General features: G+C 39.5%; 1 protein-coding gene across 3 annotated transcripts in view; it reads left to right on the top strand.

The window, feature by feature from the left end:
* The window catches only part of CDH2 (cadherin 2), a 115,664-nt gene that overhangs the window by 5,314 nt on the left and 84,771 nt on the right, over window positions 1–25,579 (top strand). For all 3 annotated transcript variants that reach the window (XM_085052735.1, XM_085052734.1, XM_085052736.1), the window contains exon 2: window positions 5,873–5,984. In XM_085052735.1, the coding sequence (XP_084908861.1) occupies window positions 5,873–5,984 (112 nt within the window). The remainder of the gene's footprint in view (window positions 1–5,872; window positions 5,985–25,579) is intronic.

The raw sequence follows: 25,579 nt of genomic DNA, 5'->3' as shown, positions 1-25,579 counted from the left end.
ATATATTTTTACCAACAGACTCCTCTAGGGACTCTCCCATTCCTTATAATTAGCATATAATTATCACCCAGCAGCTGAAGACATAGTTAAAATTTTGTGATCCCCCCAAAGAGGCCTTGCAAGGCCTCCCCAAAGGTCAGAAAAAAGCAGCATCCTCCTGTATGGAATAGCAACAGTTTTATGGGCTGAGTTCCATGTGAGCAATACAGTGCCTACTATCAAATCACAGAGCGGTCGTTTCTTGTAGAGAAATTAGAATGGATGGTCAAATACAGGACTTTTTTTTTTTAAATTATGATAAAAACAATGTAACTTAGATGTACAGGAATTCTATTCAGTTTCGTTATTCCAGTTGAAATTTTAAGACACATTTCTCAGAGCTGTGGTTTACCTGAAGGACCACATGTTTTGGAAGATGCAGCCACTCCCATGTTCTAGTTGAGGGAGGGGGAAAGTCCTCACTTGGATTATGGCTTTGAGCTGTGTGGGGTATACTAAATAATTGTCTCAATTTTTAATAAATCAAAGGAACATCATCTCCTGTGAGGGTTAACAGAATAGGCTGTTAACATGGTTTGTAAAGCTGGGGGATGAACAGATCTAGAACACCATTGCAGAGCAGGGCTTGATGGTGCTGGTAGACTTGACCTGATGTTTCATGCTCACAGCCCAGAAAGCCAGGCATGTCCTGGGCTGCATTAAAAGCAGCATGGCCACCAGGGCAAGGGAGGGGATTCTGCCCCTCTACTCCTCTCTGGTGAGACCCTGCCTGGAGCACTGTGCCCAGGTCTGGGGTCCCCAGCACAGGAAGGACACTAGCCTATTGGAGTGAGCCCAGAGTAGGGTCATGAAGATAATCAGAGGGGGATGGAACACCTCTCCTGTGGGGAAAGGGTGAGAGAGCTGTGTTTGTTCAGACTGGAGCGTAGGGTGACCTAATTTTGGTCTTCCAATACCTGAAGGAACCCTAAAAGAAGGATGGAGAGAGACTTTTTACATGGGCATGTAGTGATAGGACAAATAAGAATGGCTACAAACTGAAAAACAGTAGATTTAGATTAGATATTCTCCTCTGGGAAGGTGGTGAGGCCCTGGAACAGGCTGCCTGGAGAAGTTGCGGATGCCCCGTCCCTAGAAGTGTTCAAGGCCAGGTTGGATGGGGCTTGGAGCAACCTGGTTTAATGGAATCCCTGCCCATGGGCAGGGAGGGTGGAGCTAGATGACCTATAAGGTCCCTTCCAACCCGAGGCATTGTGTGATTCCATGAACCTTTGGTGGTTTAAGGCAAGTTATTTTGAACCATATGGTAGCATAAAAGTTGAAGATTCTGTTACTTGGGGAAGGTGCTTGCGAGCTTTAAGTGTTGGTTTAAGAAATTGGATTTTCTGTCTAAAATCTTGCAGTTCATGAAGTAGAGCGCTGATTAGAAGTGAAGATGGTATAACGAAAGGCCTTTCTGCTGTAACTGAATGACCTCTGGGAGGATGTGGCCTGGCACCCACTTTGGAAGATTTGGCTTCCAGAACAATTTCTGTGAAAGGCACTTTTCTTTTTCTCTAGTTGCACTCTACGGTTGAAAACAAATTGTACTTGACTGCATTTGCTGAAGTACTGAGTACTGTGAGAGTATAAACTGTTGCAGCTTTGTTTGCAGCAAGTTGGAGATTTAAGAAAGAGTTGCTGAACATTTTGAAATCTAGCATCTAAAGCTTTTCGGAGATGTTTGTGTCATCCTGCAGGGTATCTTTCTTATGCCTTATGGCAGTAAGTAGAAACTTGTCATTAAATAACCCTACCTCATACAGCATATCCCATTGTGTCAGATAGTGTCTGTACACTAAACTAAAAATGGACAGAACAATCTCTAGTTGCAAGTGAGTATTGGGTACCATCCTGGCTTTTAAATAATGAAGAAACACCCAGTCTTTAAACACAGTCACAAATGTTTCTGTGATCTGTGCTTAAGTTGAATATTACTGTGGTAATTGCAAATTATTGTTGGTTATTAAGGAGGAAGAGATCAAATCCCCCATTCTTGCTTTGTTATACATATAATTATGTCAGACATTGTTTTGAACTTCGCACAATAATGTCCTGTGAATTGGCTAGACTTGGCAATTGGTAGCTGTACTATGTTCAATTATACTGTATAGTATGGTATTTTCTTTGATGCACACCCCTTGGTTTCTCATTTTACTACCTAGGCTTCTTCTCCTATAGGAAAAAAAAATATATAGGAAAATAGGAAAATACGTTGATTTTAAAAGAAAGCAGTCTTCCAAAAATAACTTGTTTTCCATTTTGGTAGAATTGCTACTAAGAAGTCTTACATTGTAGTACATGCAGATGCAAATAGTAGAAGAGACTTGGCTATTTCAGATTGATAGCTACTACTGAACTCCAGTGGTATATGGCATATGCAGAGGAGGTGGTGAGATTACATTTTGAAATAGACATTTTGAAATAGATGTTTCTTTAAATGGGTGTTTCCAGATATTTGGAATTGTATTTTAAATGTGTGTACTTTTTAGAAACAATAGAATTTGGAGAGGGTTGTGATTCCAGATCTGTCAGTACTAGTGAAGAAATTCTGCTTGGCTTGATTCTTGTTTCAGTTAGAAACTTTTCAAAACTTTGAGGCCTGTATTGTGGGAAGACTTTTACTGGTGGTGTTTTGAAAAAAATGTATAAGCAAATCCCTTAGAATTATACAGCTGAGATTGTAAACAGGTTGTTACAGTATTTTTTTTTTTTTAATTGAGCTGGAATACAACATTGGAATTAAACCACAGATTTCATGTCTAGGGATAAAGTAACAAAGGAGCAGGGTATCAAAACTGCAGGCTTAACTGCCTAACTATATCAAAATGGTGAATTCTTTTAATTGATTGAATAACAGTTTTGACAGTAGACTTCTAATTTACATCATGTTGCTTCATAATTGCCATTTTCCTGTTGCATTTAATCTGAGATCTACAGTACTGAGTTTATATGCGTGATCTGATACCATGTGTGACTAGCTCTCTAGCATCTGGAGATGGTAGTGCTTATCACTCATTTAGCAGTTAAAAATGGCTAAACAAGTCATGAAGGATGAGGAAACCAAGTGCTGAGCTTGTTCAAAGCTTTGTAACTCCACTGAGTAGGTTTTATGTGGATACAAGCAAAGGTAATTGCTTTCTGTCTTAAAAGACAGATTTTTTTTGAAGTAGTGTCCTTCTGTAGATGAATGTACAAGTAATATTATCTTACATTTGAAAGTGTATTGGGAATTGTACTAATCACACAAAATCCTGTAAATTGCAATAATGTGTCCCATAATCTTCACTTGCTTTCGCCTTTTGCCCCAAATAAGGGGATAAAAATATTTCAGCATCCTTCTTTACTTAGAGTTAAAATGGTTTAAGTCTTGCAGTACTCCTAGGCTGAACTTGATATGACCCAGTGTGTCTGAAGTTGCAACTTCTACTTAATTCAGCATGCTTAACACAGGGTGATTAAGAATTGCTGAAAATTTGAATTCTTCCTTCCCTTGTGTTTTTATTCTCAAACAGTCTTTACAAAGGGCTGTTTTTAGAGAGCAGAGTACAGTCTTTTGTTTCTGCATAAAATTGATGGCTGCAAATGAAAGAATAAAGAAGGCTCTCTATTCATGTTCCCCAGCTTTTGTTTCAGTGGGCATTGTTTCAGTTTATAAGAGCTGTTTAGTACATATAGATTACTGGAAAGGCTGAAAGATTCCCAAGCACATCAGTGCAGATTTGTGAATAATCCTGCTATCTCCTCTGCTTCCCACCCAGTACCTTTTTGTTTCAAAGATACCATGAAAGACTTTTTTTTTTTTCCTTTTCCACCAACATTTACTTTGAAGTCACCTTTTGTACGGTAGTTTAAATGAGTCTTACTATTTTTCTTTCAAATTGTGGAAACCTTATCAAACCTGTGATTTGAGTTCTAAAGCTGAGAAAACCGGCTGGTTGAAATATTAGTTATTTTTGATTTCCCATCTTTTTATCTCAAAAACTCGGTATGTAAATAGAGTGTTGGCAGTTAGCTACAGGGCCAGGTTCCAGTTTTGTAGGTAACATAGTCCTGTGGTAGCTAAACTATTGTTTTATTTGCTTTCTCTTTAAGGTGTCCATGTAAACATACTAAAGTACATAAACAGTTTTACACAGGTGAGATACCCATGTAGAACTTAAGTAAATCCACATCACAGTGAAACTTGAAAATTACCAGTTCTCTTACTGAGCACATACCTGGATAGTGTATTATCTTGTGAGTTAGTAAATTTTTTTTCTTGTTTTTGTTAGTGTCAGTGTTGAGCTGCACAGTTAGGACTCTCTTGGTGTAAATGCAATGCAATGGGTTACAAATGCCTCCTTGTATTAGTGATAAAATTGTTCTAATAGGGGTTTGCATGCAGAGTTCGGCCATGTGTGTCAGTGGAGGGATTACACTTGCGCCTAGTCCCTTTTCCTTGAGGAAACACTTGTGGTTTGAGGTGCTTCTGTCCCACTTCCTGCTTTAATGCTCTCTTTCCCTGACATTACTATGGTGAATGGGTGTAACACCATCATCTCATCTTTCTCCCTTCCTTTTTTTCTTTTTCCTAGGGCTTTCTTTGCAAGTGCACGCAGACATGCTTGCATGGCCTTGAGCAGGTCTGCTTGATGGAAGCCCATCTGGGAAAGCAAACAGGAAAATATAACTTAAGTCTTGAGCAGATTTAAGTATAATATAATCACACAGTTGCTTGTGCTGTCCAAGACCATATACTACATCTGGGCATGCACATGGATAGGCTTTTGTTTGGCATGTAGGTGTATTTGAGATTGTGCAAGGGCTCTCACAATTTCTTGGATGTATCACAGCCCAGGCTGGTATGGGAGCTGACCTCTCTCCTGTGTGCAGTGTGAAAGGAGTCTTGCCAATGTATGGTCATGTAGCCACATGTGAGTTGGGCCATTGTCTTGTGCAGCACTAAAATGAGACAAAACCAATCCAATGAAAAGAAATCTTAGTCCTTTGCTGTGGAAAATGTTTGGTTTTGCTTGGTTTTTCCCAAATAGGCAAGAAACTGTCCTGGAAAATAGCTTTGCTACCAGAAGTAGCTTCTGAACATGGAAGACTACAGAACAAACAAGTTTCCAAATGCTGTATTACATTTCTTAATAAAAAGGCATTTAGGAAACTCTTTTAAGAATGTGATTTGAGGGTAAACTTTTTTAATAAGTGAGAGAACAAACAGTTTCAGTGGCTCAGCTCTTCCAGTCTGCAAAATTAATGAGCTCCTTTCCTTTTAACTTAATGTCCCTTTGAAATAGGAGATTGCATTGGAAACATTTGGCTTTATATGGTATCTGATTGAATGCTAATACAAATGTAAGTTCTGTTAAGTTACTGCAAATGTAATATTTTGTCTTAGTTTACTTTTTCTGGTGCAGCCTCACATAGAAATACTCTAAATAAAGCATTTTAAAGCAATGGTTGAAGTTATTCCTCTCAAGTAATCTGTCTCTGAAAAAGTTGCCAATGGGTTTTGTGGCACATTTATTTCCAGAGGAAGGAATGTTTTTGTTCCCTGTATGATTCCCCTTCAGTCTCGATGTCTGATTTAGTGGAAATGTACAGTTGTCAGAAGAATCAAGATGGTGTATTATTTAGATCTTACCAGACAAGTGGGATTTGTTCCTTCCATTCCAGTTATCAGAAAGATTAACCCTTTGCCCTCGTAGTCCTAATTGCGGTTGTTCAGAAACAAAGATTCTGCTTGTACAAGACAGTGGCAAAGTGGAGTATGTGCCAGCTGGAATGTTTCTCTGGTGAATGTGGGTTGCAGGTATTACATAGATTTTGTCTTGTGTTTCAGGCACCGATAAAGGCAACCTGTGAAGATATGTCATGCAAGACTGGATTTCCTGAAGATGTTCACAGTGCAGTAGTGTCAAGGAGTGTACATGGAGGACAGCCTCTTCTCAATGGTATTGTTAGAAAACTTATTTTGAACTTTTTTGTTTCTTTTAGTTGTAACCATAAGTTGCTGGAGCATCTTCATCCTTAAATAGGACACTGACTTTTGCAGGAAAGGACATCAACTGCTCTGTGATTATTTCTTGATCGCTGTCATAGGACTTGGAAAATCTGTTGGCATTAGTTGGCAGCACATGCACCTCTGACTGTAATTTGATAACATTGAGTGTTCCAAAACTTCCCATTGTTGTCCTCTAATTCTCATTCTCAGCACAGCATTCACACTGGTGTTTCTTACTACCTCTGACAATATGTATGCCATCAGTCTATACTTAGAATTCATGTATGTGTGAAGAGGTAAGGAAAATTTCCTTTCTGCTTTACGTCTCTCACAGAAGAGCTGCAGTTACACCCAGTCCTAGTACTCATGTTAATGCAGAGATAGTTCCCTTACTGCTTTTTCATGGCAATCTGAGGAGAGACACCTATGGAAAGCAAGTAATGAGACAAGTAATGAGAGAGTGGTTGTCTGTGAGCCCCTGGTCAGTGACCACAGCACTGCAGGCTCTGTAAGGAGCTGTGCCAGGAGAGGCAGGACAGTGCCAGGGCTGTCTCAGGGACGGTGCACTGCTCTCTCACCCTGGCACCTACCTGCATCTGAATGGCACAGTGCCCAGGCTGGGGATGACCTGCTCGGTGAGTGCAAGCCCTTTCCTCTGCCGGGGATGCCCTGCAGTCACTGCATCTGCCCACAGATTGTCCAGGTTGGGAATTCAGTTCATTGTTCTTTCTGTGTCTCTATTTTTCAGGGATAGAGTAGGACACAGAGGCAGATGCTCTGAATGTTGCCTAAGTTTTCCAGCCAGTTAAGTTTCACAATACAAGTTTGCAGAAGTACCACAGTTCTAGAAAATCTGCATTAATTTTTCTGTTTTCTGAACTGCTAACATAATTTTTTTAATCTAATTTGGAAATTGTGGAACTAAGAACATCAGTTTTAGACGGTTTCAAATACAGCTTAAATAAGGACTAATTTAATTTAATTTGTTGTTTCTTTCACATATAAATTTGGCTACACAGTTTGAGACATTTAAAGGAAAAAATTCTAATGAGTCTGCAAAACAAATGAAGTAAAAGCTGTAGTCCTGATTTTACATGCTGTATGTAGCAGTCTCTTGTTAATTATATTTTACAGACCTGTTTTGTGCTTTCTTAGAAGTATAATGGAAACTTGAACGCAGGATGAATTGATTAGCTTTAGTGTATTTAAACTTGAGTTATTAAAGCTTTCTCTGTTCAGTTTCAAGGAAGTGTATTCTACCAGCACAGACTTTTATTAAAGGATGGCTTAGAAATTTATGTATTGAAGTAAATGTTCTGCCAATTAAGAAAATAATAAAGAGGAAATAGAATATTCCTCACTTTCCCACTGAATGGGAGTTAGTAGATGGCTCTCCTATAGACTCCTGTAAAAGACATCAGCTTGAGAACTCCTTAGTGTGTTATGAACAAGCATGGGCAGGGGGCAGAGACAGGGACGTAGAGAGCAGCAAAGTGCTTTCCAAAGATGCCACCTTGAAACCTCCAAATGTTTGTTACAGGTTAACTGTCATGCCATCAGTTCGTCTTGAAATGGAGCTCACACAAGTTTTTAGGTCCTGTTAATTTGTCCATTTAAAGTTCTCTTTACTCTAAATGGAATCAAGGCTGTTTCTGCAGTTTTTCCCTTTTCTTTTCCCACCAGTTAGGAGCCACAGTAGACTGGGCATGAATTGTCTGTTGTCATTGCTCATGCAAACCTGATGATAATGTCTAATCAGCTTTAACTGAGTCTGAACCAGTAACATAGGATGACAAACTGACTTCCTGTCTCATTATTCATCCCATTCCCACAGTCCCTTCCCTTGCTTCTCAGAAGTGAGTGAAGCATGACTGTTGGTTTGTCCTTGAATGGTATTAAAATGCATAATATTTTAGGGAAGTAGGAATTGGAAACACTGTATGAGGCAAACAGTATGTATCACATCATATCAGCTGGTTGAAAAATGACCTGGGGAAGTCTTTTTTCTACCACCATTTCCTCAACTGAATTACTGCAGTGGTTAATTCTTTTGAAAATTTTGACATGCTTAAAAGCATATAATTTGCTGGTTACACATAAACATACAGTCCATCATTGCATAGCTTTGACTTAAATTTAATTACACTGTCATTTTGAAATACTATTGTTGTCAAAAGCCTATTTTCTGGTTATTAAACTAGATTCAAATGATGCTGGAAGTTAAGTATAGTTGCATGACATTTGCTTCTGAGGGATAATCATATATGTGCCTGATTCTGATCTTGGTTGCCTTGCCTATCTAAATGCATGGAATTATTTAGGTTGGAAAAGACCTCTGAAATTATGAAGTCCATCCATTAATCCGGCACTGCCACGTTTACTACTAAACCATGTCCCTAAGCACCCCATTTACATGTTCTTTAAATACCTCCTCCATTGGGGATGGTGACGGCACCACTTTCCTGGGCAGCCTCTTCCAATGCTTGACAACCCTTTTGCTGAAGAAATTCTTCCTAATATGCAATCTAAACCTCCGTGATGGAAGGTGATGCCATTTTTTCCTGTCCTTTCACTTGTTTCTGGAAGAAAAGACAAACCCCCACCTCATTACAACCTGCTTTCAGGTAGTTGTAGAGAGCAGTAAGGTCACACAATTTGCATTGGCCCATTGATCCTCTGCATTACTTTGAGATCAGCATTCCTGCCCAACTGGCTGAGGTGCACTTGATCCCCTCATCCCAGTCATTGATAGTAATACTAAACAGGACTTGCCCCAGTCTGGGGAGCACCACTGGTAACCAGCTGCCAGCTGAATGTAACTCCATTCACCACCACTGCTGAGCCTGGCCATCCAGATGGTTTTGGTTTTTTTACCCAGCAAATACTGCACCTATCCAAGCTGTGAGCAGCCAGTTTCTCCAGGAGAGTACTGTGGTAATTGGTGTCCCAGGCTTTTCTGAAGTCTAGGTGGACAGCATCCATAGCCTTCCACTCATCCACTAAGTGGGTCCTGGTGTCAGAAAAGGAGATCAGATCAGTCAAGCAGCACCTGTGTTTCATGAACTCAGGCTGGCTGTGCCCAATCCCCTGGTTGTCCTGTATGTGCTGCATGATAGCACTCATGGTGATTTGCTCCATGACCTTCCCCAGCCCCTAGGTCAGGCTGACAGGGCTGTAGCTCTCCAGATCTTCCTTCTGGCTGTTCTTGCAGCTGTGCATTACATTTGCTCACCTGTGTTCAACTGGGACTTCCCTGGTTATGCAGGACTGCTGATAAATGATGGAAAGTGGCTTGCTAAGCACTTCTGCCTGCTCCCTCAGTACCCTCGTGTGGATCCCATGTGGCCCCACAGACTTGTGTGTGTGTAAGTGGTGCAGCAGGTCACTGACAATTTCAATTTCCCCTTGGATTATGGGGACTTCACTCTGCTTCCTATTGCAGTTTTCTAGCTCAGGGGCTGGGTACCCAGAGAGCAACTGGTCTTACTGTTGGAGTGAGGCAAAGAAGGTACTAAGGACCTCAGCCTTTTCCTCATCCCATGTCCCTATGTTTCCCACCACATTTGATAAAGGATGGAGGTTCTTCTTAGCCCTCCTTTTGTTGCTGATTCCATAAAAGATTTTTTTAAATTGTCTTTTAATAGTATTTTAATTTTTTTAAAATTGTCTTTTAACTATTTTTTAATTGTCTTTTAATAGGTCACCAGAATATGTTCTGTTTGGGTTTTGGCACTTCTCATTTTCTTCCTTGTATAACCTCTCCCTTTCTCCCTATTGTTTAACCTTGCAATATCCTTGCGGATGCTTATACTAATTTCTGTATGTTTTAGAGATGAAGGCTTTAATTTTACTCAGTTTTGTGCATTGAAACCACCAGCACAGAGATGTTATGGACATCTCAGATATCTGCAGAGTAATTTGACCCAAACTTAATGGTTTCTTGACAAGTTGCTTCTTGAAATACTGCCAAAAAAATGACCATATGTTTATCACCTGTCCTGTTTATTTGCTTTTGTCTAGTACACAGGGGGACAGGCTTCTCTTAAGTTCTTTGGTTCCATCTTACCAAAACTTAAATAAAATTAGAGTTATCATATGACTTCTTGACTGCATTCCAGTTGTTACAGTAACATAGGATATCTAGCTTTTAAAGCACTATTATAGGAAATTTCCTTGTACTAAACCATACTGAATGTTTTTTGAAGAGGTTTCTCTTCAATCCTGTGTTCAGGTGGTGCTTGCTTTTGAGGGAAGATCAGACTTGTTCCAATTGCATTTAATTCATAATGGCTTTGCTCATTCATATGGCTAGGACATTATGTCAGCATCTAGCAGTTTTTCGTTTCATTCATGAGGGCATGAGATGCAACTACACATTCAGTTGTTATCCAGGTGTTCAGTTGTCCCAGTATGCGAAAAATTCTTGGAGCAATATATCCAAAATAACATTAATTGGAAAATAAAAAAAAAAACCTCTACATTTATTAATGTGGGTAGATGGGGGAGAAAAAGAGAGCTATCCTTGCTGCCCTTGTTTTCAGGATGAGGAAACAGAAAAGATGATTCTAGTTGAGAAGTCAGAGAAGTTGGAAACCACTCCTTTTGGAGGTGGTGGCTGAGCTGTGTAGGAGGTCACCTGCACCATATAGGCTGTCCCTAATTGCCTCCTTGTGGTATAGTGTCACCAGTGGCCCATGGTCCTGTGTTCCCCTGGAACAGACTTCACTGGTCATAGCCTTGGAAACTCTTCAAGCTGATATCTTACAATTTGTCTTGTGCAACATCTGGCAAGTCTGACTTCAAGATACTATATGCTCAGGTCACTAGATGCATTTAAGCTGAGTCCTCTAGGTCTAGTTTTGAATTTATTTAATATGCTTGACATGTTTCACTCGATACTAGTGGCTTCATTGAAATTTGTGATTTTTACCAAGGAACTAGGTGAGCTCAGAACTACTACCTTAATTTCTGTAGAGGGAGAACAAAGAAAATAATAATATCAGAAGCAGAATTAGGAGAAACTTCGTTCATTGCTAAAAAGTGTCTTAGTAATAAAACCATGGAATTATTTGGGCCTCCAGCTCTTTCAGAATTTAATATACTTTGAATTCTTTCAGGACTTAAATCTTCCAACATTTAAAAAGGAAAATAAGTAATATGCAAATAAGTCTCCAGCCATCGCCTAACAGAAGTAGGTATCTAACCCAAATTTACAGGCATAATACTTATGACTGGTTTCTGTAAATAAAATGTGATTACTGTTTGGAGAGCCATAAATAAGATGTAGTGTTCAGAGAAGAAGAGGTTAAGTCAAGAGGGAGTTCTGTTTAATATATTAAATGCCCTTGCTTGTGCTGGTTTTATCACATTTTTGTAGTTCATCCAGGAAAAAGTACTTGTGGCAGTTTGATATGTCCAGCCTGTTTATCTAATCTTTGTTCTATATCCTGCAAATTTTAAGATACAAAATAAAGCATTTTCAGCTAAAATCATTCACCTCGAAAGGTTACTTGAATGGTATTTGCAGAATCATTTCTTAGAGATTCTTATTCTGATAATTATTGTAGCAGTCTCTTATCTTTCAAAGATGTTATTTTAACATTGTCTCCCCTGTTACTAAATGCATGGCGTTAGTTTTGTGCTAGGCATATTCACTGCTAAGCCATTCCTTCGAGTGCTGTGTAGCTATAAAATATTTCTAAGGCCTTTGCATTGCACAATGATAAAGAAATGTTTTGGTGTTGATCACTGAGATAAGCAGTGATTATGGATGATTAACACTGCAGTTTCGTGATCCATTTAAGCCAGAGTAAGCATCAGCTCTGCCAAAAAAGGCACACTTACGTTTTCCCTCCTCTTTGAGCCTGGTACCAAGTGCTCATGAAACAATAAAATGAACAGGGTTAGCCAGTTTATCTGGGGTACACTTCCACTCCCACTCCTTTAGATTTTTTTTTTCAAAGACCTCGCAGGCTTAAACAGAACCGTGGTGTCCCTGCTGCCTTCTCTCCTCTCGCAGTGGAATGCTTAGAAAATAGCATTTGTTTTGATGCATTCAAACTGAGTGACAGAACTTGATTTTGGCATTCCCACAGACTTACTTTGTAGTTAACTGTTGAAAATACCAATTGGTCTCGAACAACTCAGAAACATGTTGTTGTGAGTGTGGCCCTCAGGCATGGCCTGGTGTTGAAGAGTAATTTAACATTTCTTCATGGTGTCGTGGAGGGTTACATAGATGCTGTCTGTCCCAGGTGAAGCTACTTGGCTTTAGAGGGGCTTTATTACTTTTCTAGTGGGGCTTTATTCTACATATACAAATGTCTACCATCAGCTAAGAATAAAATTCCTTTCAGAAAAGTCATAATGCTTAAAATTGAAGACAGCAGCACATCTTTTAAGGCTTATGAGCCTTTCTTTGCTGTAAATAGCTCTTCTACAATTGTATGCTTACTATAGCAGCATGCACTGGGGGCTTTGATACTCTAGTGTGCATTAACTGTAGAGCCAGGGAAAGTGTTCATAGAAGAATCATATTTTCCAAGAGGGAAATCAGTCTTTCCCCACGAAAAAATTTTGGCTTTTTTTTTTTTTTCCTATTAAAAAAAAAGAAAATGGTAACCACTTTGTTTGAAGTCTCCTTGCCTTAAGCAAAAAGACAAGTTGACAAGTTCCTTCCAGGCAGACAGCCAAAGAATCTCAGATGGATGGGGTCTCTCTATGAGCTGCTGGCAAGCTAGGGAAAAATTGTTTCAATTCTTCCCAAATGTATTGTTCTCTGAAATTCTTTTCCTGTACTTTTCACCCTGCCCCCTCTTGCAAAAAAAAAAAAAAAAAGAAAGAAAAGAAAAAAACCTCACAACCTACCATCCTTCTAGTTACTCTTTTAAGCCTTAGTGGGAGTGAGAATTCTTGTTTTCCAGAAACTTCTGTTGGTAATGTATTTTTTCCCCTCAGTTCTGCTTAACATTTTGTAGGTTTAGTTTTGTCGTCTTCTGTGGGAAGCAGAGTAAATTTTGCTGCTCTTACTTGGTGATGCTGTGCCTTGTTTTTTTTATTGTATGTTACAGTTGCATTCCAGTTCTCTGTTTCTTGCATTTTTAATCCTTTTTGTCTTCTTTTCTCAAACAGCTTTCCTGTTTGTACTCTTTCCATACCCCACAGCATCCTAAATTCTCCAGGGTCAGTTTTGAGCTCACCATCCTGGATTAGAAGAGCTGCTTCTGTTTGCTTTCACTACACTAGCACACTACCTGTTTTATGCTGCCAGTTGTCTATTCACGTACCAAGCTGTTAATGTATTCTTAGATACTCATCCCCTTAAAATTAGAACTTGCTTTTGCTGAAGCAAGAGATTGCTTTTTTTGAGATGTCATTTCATTATTCCCTTTTACCAACTACTTAAAGTAGAATATATCCTAGAGTATATATAGCACATCCTCACCTTGATGAACTGTGGTAATAGATCTATTTGAATGGTGACTCCTTTTTGTCTGACTTGTATGTGATACCTGATTTTACTTTTGAGTATTAAACTACTGATTAAAGTTGGTATCTTCTCATTTCAAGCTTGTATGTTGAATGTTCCATACATATAAACAGAGAATAAGCATAAACAACAAAATAGAGTGATTTTATGGATGTGTACAAAGGACTAATATTTCCGAAACATAATTCTGTTATCCCTTGGTGGACTGTAAAGATATCATGGAATTGTATGTAGTATGTGAATCAAATTGTGTATCCAGTATCAAAGAATTTATCACTTGAGTTCTAGATAAGGAGGAATTTTTAAAAAACCTTATAACCATGTACTAAACAATTTTTTTACTTTTTATGGAATATGTCTATTACAGGTGGAAATACATTTTTAGCTAAATCCTAAATGAACACTTCTGTCTACTTTTCCCAAAGAAAAAATACGATTCTCCCTTATTCCCTGGAAAAGGAGCACTGTTTCTGTTTCTCATGTAGACTCTTAAAACTACATCTTGATAAAGAGAAAAATACATGTACAGAGAAATGGCAGAAATCGTGAATGGTTACAGTGTTCTGGGATCTATAAATTACTATCTTAGTTAATTAGTCCAGTTCAGATAGTAATTTCTTTCTATGGTGCATTTACTTGGAATGCACTGAATTAATTAGTACTCATTCCCTTTTCCTATATTCAGCTGGTTACTTGTGAGGGTCTCAAATGTAATGTCCTTTCTGTGTGCAGAAATCTGAATTATGACAGCAGAATTGTTAGCTGCCTCAGTAAGCTCTGAGCAGGGCTCAATGAAGGATGGCAAAGGGGATGTTTGTTTCTGCCCTCTGAAGCTGGGTCTAGCATTATACTCTTACTAACACCATTTAGTGTAGCCTTAGTTCAATTTTAAACAATGCCATCTGGCTTTGATTCCCGAGGGGCCATTATTTCTCCTGGAATCCTTATAGTTAGATCATTCTTCAACGCTGACCAGTGCTCTAGGGGAGGCTGGGAGGAATGGTGGATGCAAAGCTGAGCAGAAAACCTTCCCAGGAGGCAAAAGTGCCCTTAGATGTGGGTAATTTTTTTAGTTATAGAAGAAAAGTTGCTGTTGCGTGCAAGAGCTGCATGGAAAAAAAAAATTGTGTGGTACATAAGTATATGGAATACATGGAACAGACACTCAGGTGAGGCCATGTATGGTAGCATACATAATGTGAGAAAATGGTATTTATAATTAGGCATTCAAATTGTCACTTAAGACTGCAATACATCTTCTGTTGTTGTCACTTTTCTAACAATCTGGAAGACAAATTTGCGAGAGCATCCTACTGAACTGATAGTACAGGAAAATATCCTTTACTGCAAAACATTACCATACTAAATACAGAAAAATTCCTCTAGTATTTAAACACTTAAAGACCACATTAAATCAAATACTACTGCATTGAAGATTTGGATGTCAGTCAACAAGTCCAAGTACAGTTTGAACTGCTCTGATTTTGGTTGAATGCAGTGAGGCAGATTCATTGCTTTTAGTTGAACTTGGGACACTCAATGTGAGGGCATTTTTTTATTCTGGAAATAGTAACTTTCGGAAGAGTTCACTTCCAAACCTCGACAATGTCCTAGGCATCAGAGCCAGCCTTGCTAAACTCAGGAGAAAGAAGGAGCAGAAGGAAGGTGCAAAGGAACAGAGTTGGATTTTGTCTGGAAAGGAAATTTACTGGACTTGCTATTATCTTCTAATTGGACTGTAGAAGGAGCAACTGGCCTTTGGTACCCTTTAAATCTTTCCAATTTAACACAGCACAGATGGTTTTCTACTCCTTTCCATCTGCCCTTGCTGGTTGATGTGTCCTCCAGAGGGCAGGGAAGGTAATGTTGGGGGATAAACTGGGTGAAACTCTGGAGTGCAAAATGGAGCTCAGACTGGGGAAAGGACACAGGCAGAAGAATCCAGGTGATAAGGATGCTGGAATGGGTGGAGATATGAACCTTGCTTTCATTCAAGGGGGAAAGGAAAGCACAGGTTCTCCAGAACCCTAGAAAGAGCAGAGAAATTTTGCATTAGCTGGAAGACAAGGGCAGAAGCAACCCAAGGTAAAAAAGGAAAGTATCTTGGAATATTTTCAGATTTCCTCATGACATCCAGTTCGGGCTAGTCATGGGCATCCGATACCCACCCTAAAGGAAATGCTGAGGACCCAGTGGAGCTCGCCAACATGAATTAAGTGAGCACAGTGCTGAGAAGCTTTTCTAGGAGAAACCATCAGGCCTTCTTGGCACCAAAACGACAACTTGGTGTACCACATCTTCCACTTTTTTTCAATTTATACTAATCGTAAACTTAATTATCTGAGTATTCAGCTGAGATCAGAACATGCACAAGGAAGAGCCTTTTGAAGATAAACTGATATTACAGCCAAACATGAGGTTAGCCAAAGTACCTACATACAGCTGCACATCATGGTTTATCCATTGTGTTGGAGGCAGCACTGGATTTTAGCACTAAGGGTCCATCAGTGTCTATTGAGTGGTGTCAAAACTCACTGCTGCTGCTTGTTACAGGTGATTTGGTACCAGCAATATTTTTTCAATGTTTTTCTGACATTGTGTGTATAGATTCGCAGTTTAAGTGCATATGAAAACACCAACCTTAAGTAAAGCTAGGAGAGGATATACCCAAAATATAAATCTTTCCTATTGTTACAAGTACCTCAGTGGTGTGGCTGCAGGATGAGTGAGTTTGATCAGCAAGATGATGTGTCACAGAACTGTTCCTGCATTTTTGTGGTGGGCTGATTCTCTTCTGGGTCAGCTTGGTTGTTGACTTGCTGAGACCTGCAGTGGAAAAGGAGATAAATTAATGAGAAGGGGGGGAGTGTTAGTGCTGATGAGAGAAAAGGAGGTCATAACTGAATGAAACTCCACAGTGTTAGATTCTCTGTTAGGTTTTTTCCACCCTCTTTTCTCTCTGCAGTGCAGCTGGGAGCCTTCTTCCTGCAGTTTTAATATATGCCAGGATTGGGCAGCTGAGATCAGTGTCCTGCCATCCCCTGCCCTTGATGCCTGCTGCATCCCAGCTCTACCCAGACATAGTAGTGAATTGTGCCCCGGTTCTTAGCTGGGTTGCAGATGACAGTGAGCAATCCCATTAACCTGCCAGCCTGGCTGCAGATAATCCTGGAGAACCAGGGCACCCAGCGCTGCCCACGGCTGCCATCCCTCACCCTGCTGGCTGCAGCTCCTGCCTGCTGTAGGCACTGATGCTCTGGGCAGAGGAGCAGCACAGCATGGCTCAGGTGCATCTCCTCCTCCTCTGAGCTGCCTGCAGAGCTCAAACTGGCCCATTTTCATTTTTTTTTCCCCTTCTTTTTTACTGTCTGCTGTGTTTTGGCAGACCTGCGAGCAGTGGCAAATATTATGATCTTGTCTGCTTGCCTGCAGGAGCAAGCTCTTTCTTGTGCACTGTGCTGCCTTTTAAGAAGTAGATTTTGTTTGGTTTTGAAAGTTAATGGCATATGCCTCTCAGGTTGTAGAGAGGAGGAATTATTTAAGGCCCTCTGTGAGTTCCAGTTTAACATTCTCTTAAATAGGAAAGTTAGAATCCCTAAAAGCACAATTTGTAACATAAAAGCTATCAAAATAGCAGTGCAATCTGTTAAAGTGTTTAAAAATTTGATTCGCTGCAGTTTAAAATGCGAAATAAATGTACACTAATTGTTTTGAATGGAGATGAAGATGGTGTTTGAAGCCAGTCTTTAAAGGAATTAGTGAGATAGCACTGCAGTTAATGGTGGAGCACTATTTTTCTGTAATGGGCTAAGCAATGTTCTCTAATTAGCTTGCAAATTGATATTCAAATACAAGTAAACTGGCAATCAAATACAAGCAAAACATCTATGTAAGTAGACTTTGGTGTCTGCATTTAGCATACCTGTACCAAAATTATGTGTGGGTAAAGGGTGAGCTGTTAGTTGTTTGCAGCACGGTGCTTTTATTAAAGGTGGCTCACTGGTTACATTAGGTCAATATTTTAATTTAAGCACATGAAAAGAGGAAAGAGAACTTCCTTTTCTTCCACAAGTGAGTGGCTTTTAAACATTAGTAACATAATACTGAGTGTGTATGAGGATTTTTCCTGTCTTCATTTCTTTCTGGTTTTGTCAACTAGTTGTGCACCTACAATTTGATACATAGCTGAACCAGTGGAAGTTGGGTTACTCTACTGAGTTTTCATGGATTTGGATCATATTTATGTTCACTACTAAAATTACTGCTGTACAATGTAGCCATTTAATTTTCAACCCTTCTTCCAGAAACAGCATGTATTAAATATTAGTGGTGTTTCTGTTGTAAGGTTTTCAGTTGCATGTAGTAAAGGTTCTTAAACTGGAACTGAATACCTGGCTCAACTAGTTTTCTATAAAGGATAACCATGGGGTGGTTTGGGTTGGAAGTAACTTAACGACTGTCTAGTTCAACCCCCCTGCCATGGACAGGGACACCTTTCACTAGACTAGGTTGCTCAGAGCTCCATCCAGCCTGGCCTTGAACACATCCAGGGATGGGACATTCACAACTTCTCTGGGCAGCCTGTTCCAGGGCCTCAGCACCCTCACAGTAAAGAATGTCTTCCTAACCATACAAGAAAGCTGGTGCATAAGAACTGTTGTTGGGAAAGGTAAACAAAGATCATACATTTAAAATTTTGTTTTCAGGGTCTTTTTAATGTCTTTATTTTCTAATCTATAAAACATCTCTCACTCATTGACACAATGATATCTGACTAGCTACCCTTTGTAAGCATATTGTTTACTGACAGATAGAAGTGTAAATTGTATCAGTGGGTCAAGTATGTGGTTTTGTCAACCACCAACACTTCCATCAGCTGTTACAGTGTTTGTTCAGCATCATCTTTTATGCTAAAAGTCCTTTGGAATGTACTTCCCTAAATCAAATTCTTATCACTGTGCATTCATTAAATCCAATTAATGTTTGCATAGATTTAGCTTTCAGTGCTGATTATCATCTGAATTCTTCAAGGGGAAAAAACCCCCAAACAAAACCAACCACAAAAAATCATGTGTTAAGTGTTTTCTGTAAAGCAGCAAGTATGCATTTTACGCTATAGAAATAATACATCAGTGAAAGTCTTTGACTTTCACGTTCAGTATGTGCTTTTCTGTTCAAATAACCACAATTTTCCTTTTACAGTGCTTTAGTGCATGCGTGTGCTTTTATAAAAAATTGATCAACATGGTTCTCAGGGGATGGTTAATGGGGGAGTGTAGGTCCCTTGGAGGTCACAGGTTCAGATCAGTCTGTCATCTGCATCCAGTAGCCAGTAACTTATAACTGCTTGGTAGATTATGTGAAAGGAGCTTTGGTTGATTTGGTTTCTTCTGAACTCTCTGTTGAAAAGGTACTTATTACATAAGAGCAGAAATACTGCTGAAATGAGTGGAAACTAGGGCAGCACATGCGGGCAGGGAGTGTTCATGTGTATGAAGGTAGATGGAGAAGGTCAATATCACAGTACTTTCCTGACTGTCTAGAAGAGAGAAGCACTGAAACAGAGTGGAATTTTAAGCTCTTGGAGTGCATTTATGCAGATCTGAGATATGTTATGCCAGTAGTTTTAACAGCTTGGAGCAAATAGCACATCTAGTGGTTTTAAGTATTGGAGGTGTTTTTGCCTACCTGTAATTGATTCAGTGTGTTTCCCAGAACTAGAATGAAGTCTGTATCACACTGAAACTTCAAATACAAATTAACAGCAAAAGAAATCCCTCTCATCCTTACCCTGTATGTCACTATCCACACTTCTGACCATGTCAAGTCTCATTTAATTAAAATCTTGTCATTATGCCTGTGTGCCAATTAATTATTTAAGAATCATATGTGTCATTATTTATAAAAATGGATCTTTTTTCCCTCAGAGAAAGTGATTATATCAGTTGTTACAGCTGCAAATGATCTGGAAGTTATTTCCTCCTTCCAATTTGTGGAACAAAGTCCCTGTAATTTACAGATGTGTGCCAAAAAGCCAACGTAGTGTGGTTAAAATGAAAGATTTTTGTTAGCCTTCAGTGGGTTTGCTGTTTAAAGGAAGCAAAGCCTACAAAAGCACAGGTGCACCTGGCTTTAGGATGCAATGTTGCAAGAGATATCCCAGCAGAACTTGGCTGCTTCTGTCTGCTGGGCAGGTCATGGAGCAGTGATGAAGCCTGGCTTAAGGTGGCCACTCTCTCAGGGTCCGTGGTTTTTATATTTCAGCTGATCTCAAACAAAAAGAAAAGCTATTGAGTCCTAACAGTATTCAGTTGTGTGTTCCTCACCAAACGCAACAATAGTATTCAAAGTTCCTTAATTTTTTAAGCCCCTTCTGTCATGCAGGACATAGATCAAAAAATGGAAGAAGCTCGCTCCAAACATTTGTTCCTCTAAGTGACTATCAACTTCCAAGTGGTACCTAAAGGTTTTTTAGGGTAACCAAAAAAGGTCTTGGAAAAAGCTTTTGAGGAGTGCTGTCTGCTCAGAGATTGATATAGATAAATAGTTTGGCAAGGTGTTGCACTAGTGTTTTAATAATATCTGTCAACCACATATATTCATGATGCAGGGAATTTTCCAGATAATGGGTAGTGTCAAAATGCCTCTGCAGGTCAAAATGCGGGTTTTTTTTTTGCTTATAGGTATTTGTTTTTGTTTGGTGCTAGAGTTCTAAAGTCTTCGTATTACTATTTTAGTATGAATCTTGCTGTCTTCCATTTAAAAATTTTTGCTAGCCATGCACAGATCTGTAACAGGATAAATTAAATTCATGCCATGAACTGAGAGAGAAAAAGGTCACCTTTGTGCCATAAATGCAAACTGTGTCAGGAACACTGCTCATTTTGTATCACATACTTTATGTTAAATTTGCTAATATTTCCAACAACAAAAGGTAAATGTTTTATTAACAAAATTATAATTTTAAACAAGTTTTTAGAAAAAGCTGGAAATGTCAAGGGGACAGTGAGGTCTGTAATACTCAATATGGGACACACAAGTGGTTTTAGGTTGTTTTAGAACATACCCAGTTAATTCTGATAATGTGATTGGGGGGTTAATACTCATTTGTGCCCAGTCTATTTGCAGCTTTTCTGAAAGCATGTGGATGAACATGGTATTTCTCATATTTTCAACTCATGATCCTACTAAACATTCAAAACACGTTTTCCTCACTATAGTGAATATTAAAATGAGAGTTTATCTTGCAAAAGGTATTTGCTACAGGCTGCATAATTTTTAGTGGTTCTATGTCTTGAACCATCAGGTCTTCAGAGCCCTCCGAGGTGGATGTTGCAGGTTCCAGGCTCTATCTGTGTCTCTTAAAAAAAAGTTAAATCTCTGTGATTGAAAGACTTACAGGGTTCTGTCATGCGGGTTATTGAAAATGGCTGGGAAGAATAGAAGGCCAGTTTAGAAGACTGATTGCCCCAAGTTCCCTCATTTCAAGAGTAACAGTTCCCTTATTTAGAAGATGTAGGAATTGCTGAACAGCATCAGCAGCTCCCAAATAGAGAAGCGTATCTTGCTAGTGAGAGGCAAACATAAAACAGATGCACATTAAAACAGAGTTTGCTGATAGCAGTCCTGCTTGTGCCTCACTCTCCCAGACCAAAATGCATTGGGAGATTTGGTGCAGAGGCATTTGCATTGCTGTCGATGAGGTGGCTAAATTAAAGCTTGGTCTGTTTTTCGTTCTGTAAATGGTAGTAAGACCAAAGGGGCCTGGACTGGGTGTGAGGGGAAAGAGGTGTTGTGATGAAGGACTGAATGGTAAACTTCCCTCATGTGAGTGACACTGCAGAGAAGAAGACAACCTAGTGTCCACCTTCACTGGTGATAAAGGAGCTCAGGCAGGTTTTACTTCTCAGGTCTAAGGCCCACATCCTGTATTAGAACAAAGGGATCTAAGGGTAAATTACCCTGGGAGAGGGCAGTCCCACATCTCTTCCTAGCCCTTCCCCGAGGTCCAAACGCAGCTTTTGTACTAGGTACAGTGGTCGTGCAGCCTCCGTATGTATCAATGGTAATGGTGGGATCAAATGGCAGGCTTACCCTGGCATGAAAGAGAAATTATATTCCTATGGATCAGCTGGATGAATCAACTTGTCCCATAGCTGCACTGCAGTGGCTTCTGGGAGACGAGGGATATGGGACTGTGGGCTGCAAGACCACCTCTTTTAGCAGGATCTTGTGCCTAAATAATTTTAATTGTCATACCAGAAGTGTATCCTAGCTGTGTCTGTAAACACTGCTCATTTTCCACTGAGATCTTCATCTCTCACCAGCCAACCATACTGCTTTGCTGTCCTTTTAGATCTGCAGAACCAGAGTGGTTGATTTGAGCATCTAGTATGCAAATTAGATGACCTTTTCACTGTGATTACTTTTTCTTTTTTTTAATGAATGTATAAATCATGGATATTTTCACCATTAGCTCAAGCCCTGTGAAATATGAGAACAATGTGCAGCATATCTTCAGTCTGTCCAGTCTCTCTCTTCATCCACACCGACAATCCAGCAGTAAACCCAAAACCAAGTGTCAGTCTTTTCAGACAAGAGGAGTCACAGGCTTACTTCAAAGACAAAATGAAGTAAGCAAAGCTGACGACCATAGTTGTGAGCCATTTTTGCATGCAATCCCTGTTGAACTCTCCTCAGTCACCTGGGGTGATGTAAAACATGACAGTCTACCAGGGCTGCTTCAGGGGCTTCAGTGGCGTTCTTGTTCCTCAGCCTCTTCCACGTGTAGAGCTTTGAGGGATATCTCTGCTGGAGTCTCCTGCTGTACCAGAGGATGCTGCTGCCTTGGTATGTCCATGCTGGCTCTCTGCTGGAGGCTGCCATCCTGCAGCACGGCTGATGACGCAGGCTGCCTGTCTGTGCTTTGCCTCTGAGGGTCAAAGCCTCCTGTGAATTATCAATAAAGATGTGCTGACACCAGGGCAGCAGCAGAAGAACTCGAGCAGCGCAGGGATGTGCATGGCCTTCTGGCAGGTATTGCTTATCACTGTCCTTAGCAAAAGAGTCAAGATAGGTATCTGGGGATGGAAGTATTCTGTGCTGGGAATGCAAAAGAGCCCTTCTTTTGGTGCTCTTGGTCACAGGGACCTTTGAAGTGGTCCTCAGAAAATGGTCTACAATGCTTCCTGCAGTAAATTCCTGTGGTGGTAGGGGGTTGCTGCTCTTCAGCTAAGGCTCAAGTCTTGTTCCAGGTGTATGTAATGTGGCAATTTGGGTTAAAAATAAAGAGACACATTCTCTGTGATTTGTAATAATCAGTTTGATTAAGTTTGGGTTGAAAAAACAGGAATGTTTCCTTTTAAGCTGAAGACTGTGATTTGTTTTGGACAACAATTTTAAAGCTTCCCACTAAGGGTGGGGGGAAAAAAAAAGGGAGCCTTGTAAACTATCTACTACAAAGTTCTTTAAATAGCACAGTCTGTCTCTCCTCTTAAATTAGTGGTCAGCTTAAAAGTAATTCATCAAAAAGAGTGGATTTACATAAGTATGTAGTTTAAGAAAGAGGAAAACTAGGTCTGGAGTTTTTGAGAATACTTGAAATTCAAGGCAAATCTGGCTAGTCCAAAATCAACCACAAATTTTGTAAGTTTCTAGTATTTAGGGGTTTGGGGCTTTGATTGCTTTTTATTTTGGAAGATCTCAGTTGGAAAAGGGAAATTCTGTAGAATCTGCTCTGGATCTTGCATTCTAGAGAAGATTTGCAAGTTATTTTTATGTAACTTACGTAAATGTTTCAGGGAATGGTGGGGATTCTGGTTTCCTGTTCAAGGACAAATAGGAATAAGGGTGTATCTGGAGACTGTTGTGTGTGATGAAAAATAATGTATTGGATGACATAGGTGTGCTTCTTCAGATAAAGATTTTTTGATACCTGATTTTATTTTAATCTGACCCAGTGGTCAGGACTTCTGTTGCTTTGTCTTATGACATGTTTTCCCTTAAAATTGGATGTTTGTTAGTACCTTTTCTTTTTAATTAGAATACTGATGTGCAGTTGTATAATCCAAACATCCAAAGTTACATTAGTGTTTCCTACTGGTGTACATGGATTATTTTTTTATTTGCCCTTGACTTGTAATGAGCCTATGAGCTACAAGCTATTTGTGTGCCCATGGGCAGATCCTGATTCTAAAAGTGAAAACTGACAGCTGTGGCCAAAGGGGGCTTTTCAATGCAATACACTGTGGCTTTGCCAATAATTTAAATTTTTCTAAGCAGGCTTTAAGGGGGAAGGGGGGATCTTTCATTGTTGAGTCAAAAAATTCAATGAAGAAGTCTTTTTTATTATTTTTCTTGTACATCTGAAATATTTTGTGCTCTTATGAGAACGTTGTGAAAATAAATCTGCAGTATTTAGACAGATGCAGTACAGAATGATTTCCTCATCTGAATTCAATGACTGCCTGCCTTGCATGGGTGAATACTTTTCATGGTGCAGAACTTTAGAAGTAGACTGTAATATTTAAAAAATAGCAATTTTAAGGAGTATTAGGAACTTGGTGATGTTCAGCTTTTCTGGAACGCTATGCAAGGTACTGAATATGAATATTGCATTTTGCAAGAAGCAATTCTAATACACTTGCAACAGTGCACCTGTTAGGCAGAGATCAGTAAATAGCTCATGACAGTTAATGTGCATCTCAATCTTTCTGCAAGTATTCTGAGTGAGGAAGGGTGAGAACACAAGAAGAAAGAAAATTATTTGAATGAGTTCACCATGGGTTTTTCTTCTGTTCCAAGTCACAAGTTGGGAAATCCATGACGTGATAAAACATGGAGATCTGTAGTTTCCTGTACACTTACCATTAAGATTGGTAGTTAGACATTATTTCTGTAACTTTTTTGTACCTCTGTCAAACTGCCATAGATGTGAAAACAAGGGACCTCTGTTTTTCTCAAATGATAAATTCAGTACCTCAATAGTAATTAAATTATATAGGCTCAGCTCTCATTAGGTGAATTGGTTTGGGTTTTTTCTACTTCACGTTCTTGAAGCAGCAGAAAACTGTAAAATTTTATCATTTGCTGCTAGTACAGAAGCTGCATTCAAAGCCTGAAGTGAATTTTGTTTTCTAGAAATTGGTGGTTAATACCAAAGATGAATGGTGCCAGTTCTGGAAAGCAGAGCATCTTGTGAGCTGATTCTAGTATAGGAACTGCCCAGAACTACAGGGAGCATCACACTTCTTTTCAGGAATCCTCTCACTTTCTAGTCACTGACATCATAGGGAGCAAGAGCCCACATCCTGTCTTGTGTCACCAGAAATGCCAAAGGTTTATAGGTGATTTGGAGGTGGAGCACTTGCTGTAGGAGAGCTTGGCTGCAAGAGTTTGGCACTGGCCAAAAGGGTCTGTCTGTTTGCTCAGCCACTCTGCTCACGCGGAGCCTTTACTGAGTGCTTTCTCCATCTCTCTGTCCTTATACTTAAAATTTCTCATCCCTAACTTTCAAAAACTGTGGTTTGGAGTATTTGGAAGCTCTTTTAAAGTGATATGATACTGACTTAGACAGTAAGCACAACCTTGGATGAGCAGGATTTTTAGAGCAGGATGCTAGGAATGATGTAAAAAATGCAAAGCAGTGTTCATAGTTCAGAGCAATTAAGCCTGAAAACTTGCCAATTAAACTGTTGAGATAGGAATGGTCTTTTCAATAATGCAATAACTCTGCTATGTACTAAAGCCTTTGATTTAAAAAAAAAAAAAACCAAAAATACCCCTTGATTTTATGTAATACATTATGCAGCCTTTGTCTTTTGTTCAATGCTGTTGGAAAGCTCGGTAAGCAATACCAGTTGCTGACACCTAGTCCAGTTTTTCATCTCCCATGGTGAGCCTTTGCTCCTAAAAATGTTTCATCATTGCATACAGGAGAGCAGCATGTGGATTAAAAGCATCCAGCTAAAATAAGTGTAAGGCTACTTGGAGGTCAGTGGGTTGCCTTAACTGAAATATTTTCTCCATAAATCTTGTAATTTGTCACTGTTTGTCAT

This window comes from Lichenostomus cassidix, chromosome 2 (assembly GCF_008360975.1).
Source record: "Lichenostomus cassidix isolate B80296 chromosome 2, HeHo_3.0, whole genome shotgun sequence".
In the NCBI taxonomy this organism is placed as follows: domain Eukaryota; kingdom Metazoa; phylum Chordata; class Aves; order Passeriformes; family Meliphagidae; genus Lichenostomus; species Lichenostomus cassidix.
This window is presented reverse-complemented; position numbering and strand designations above follow the sequence as displayed.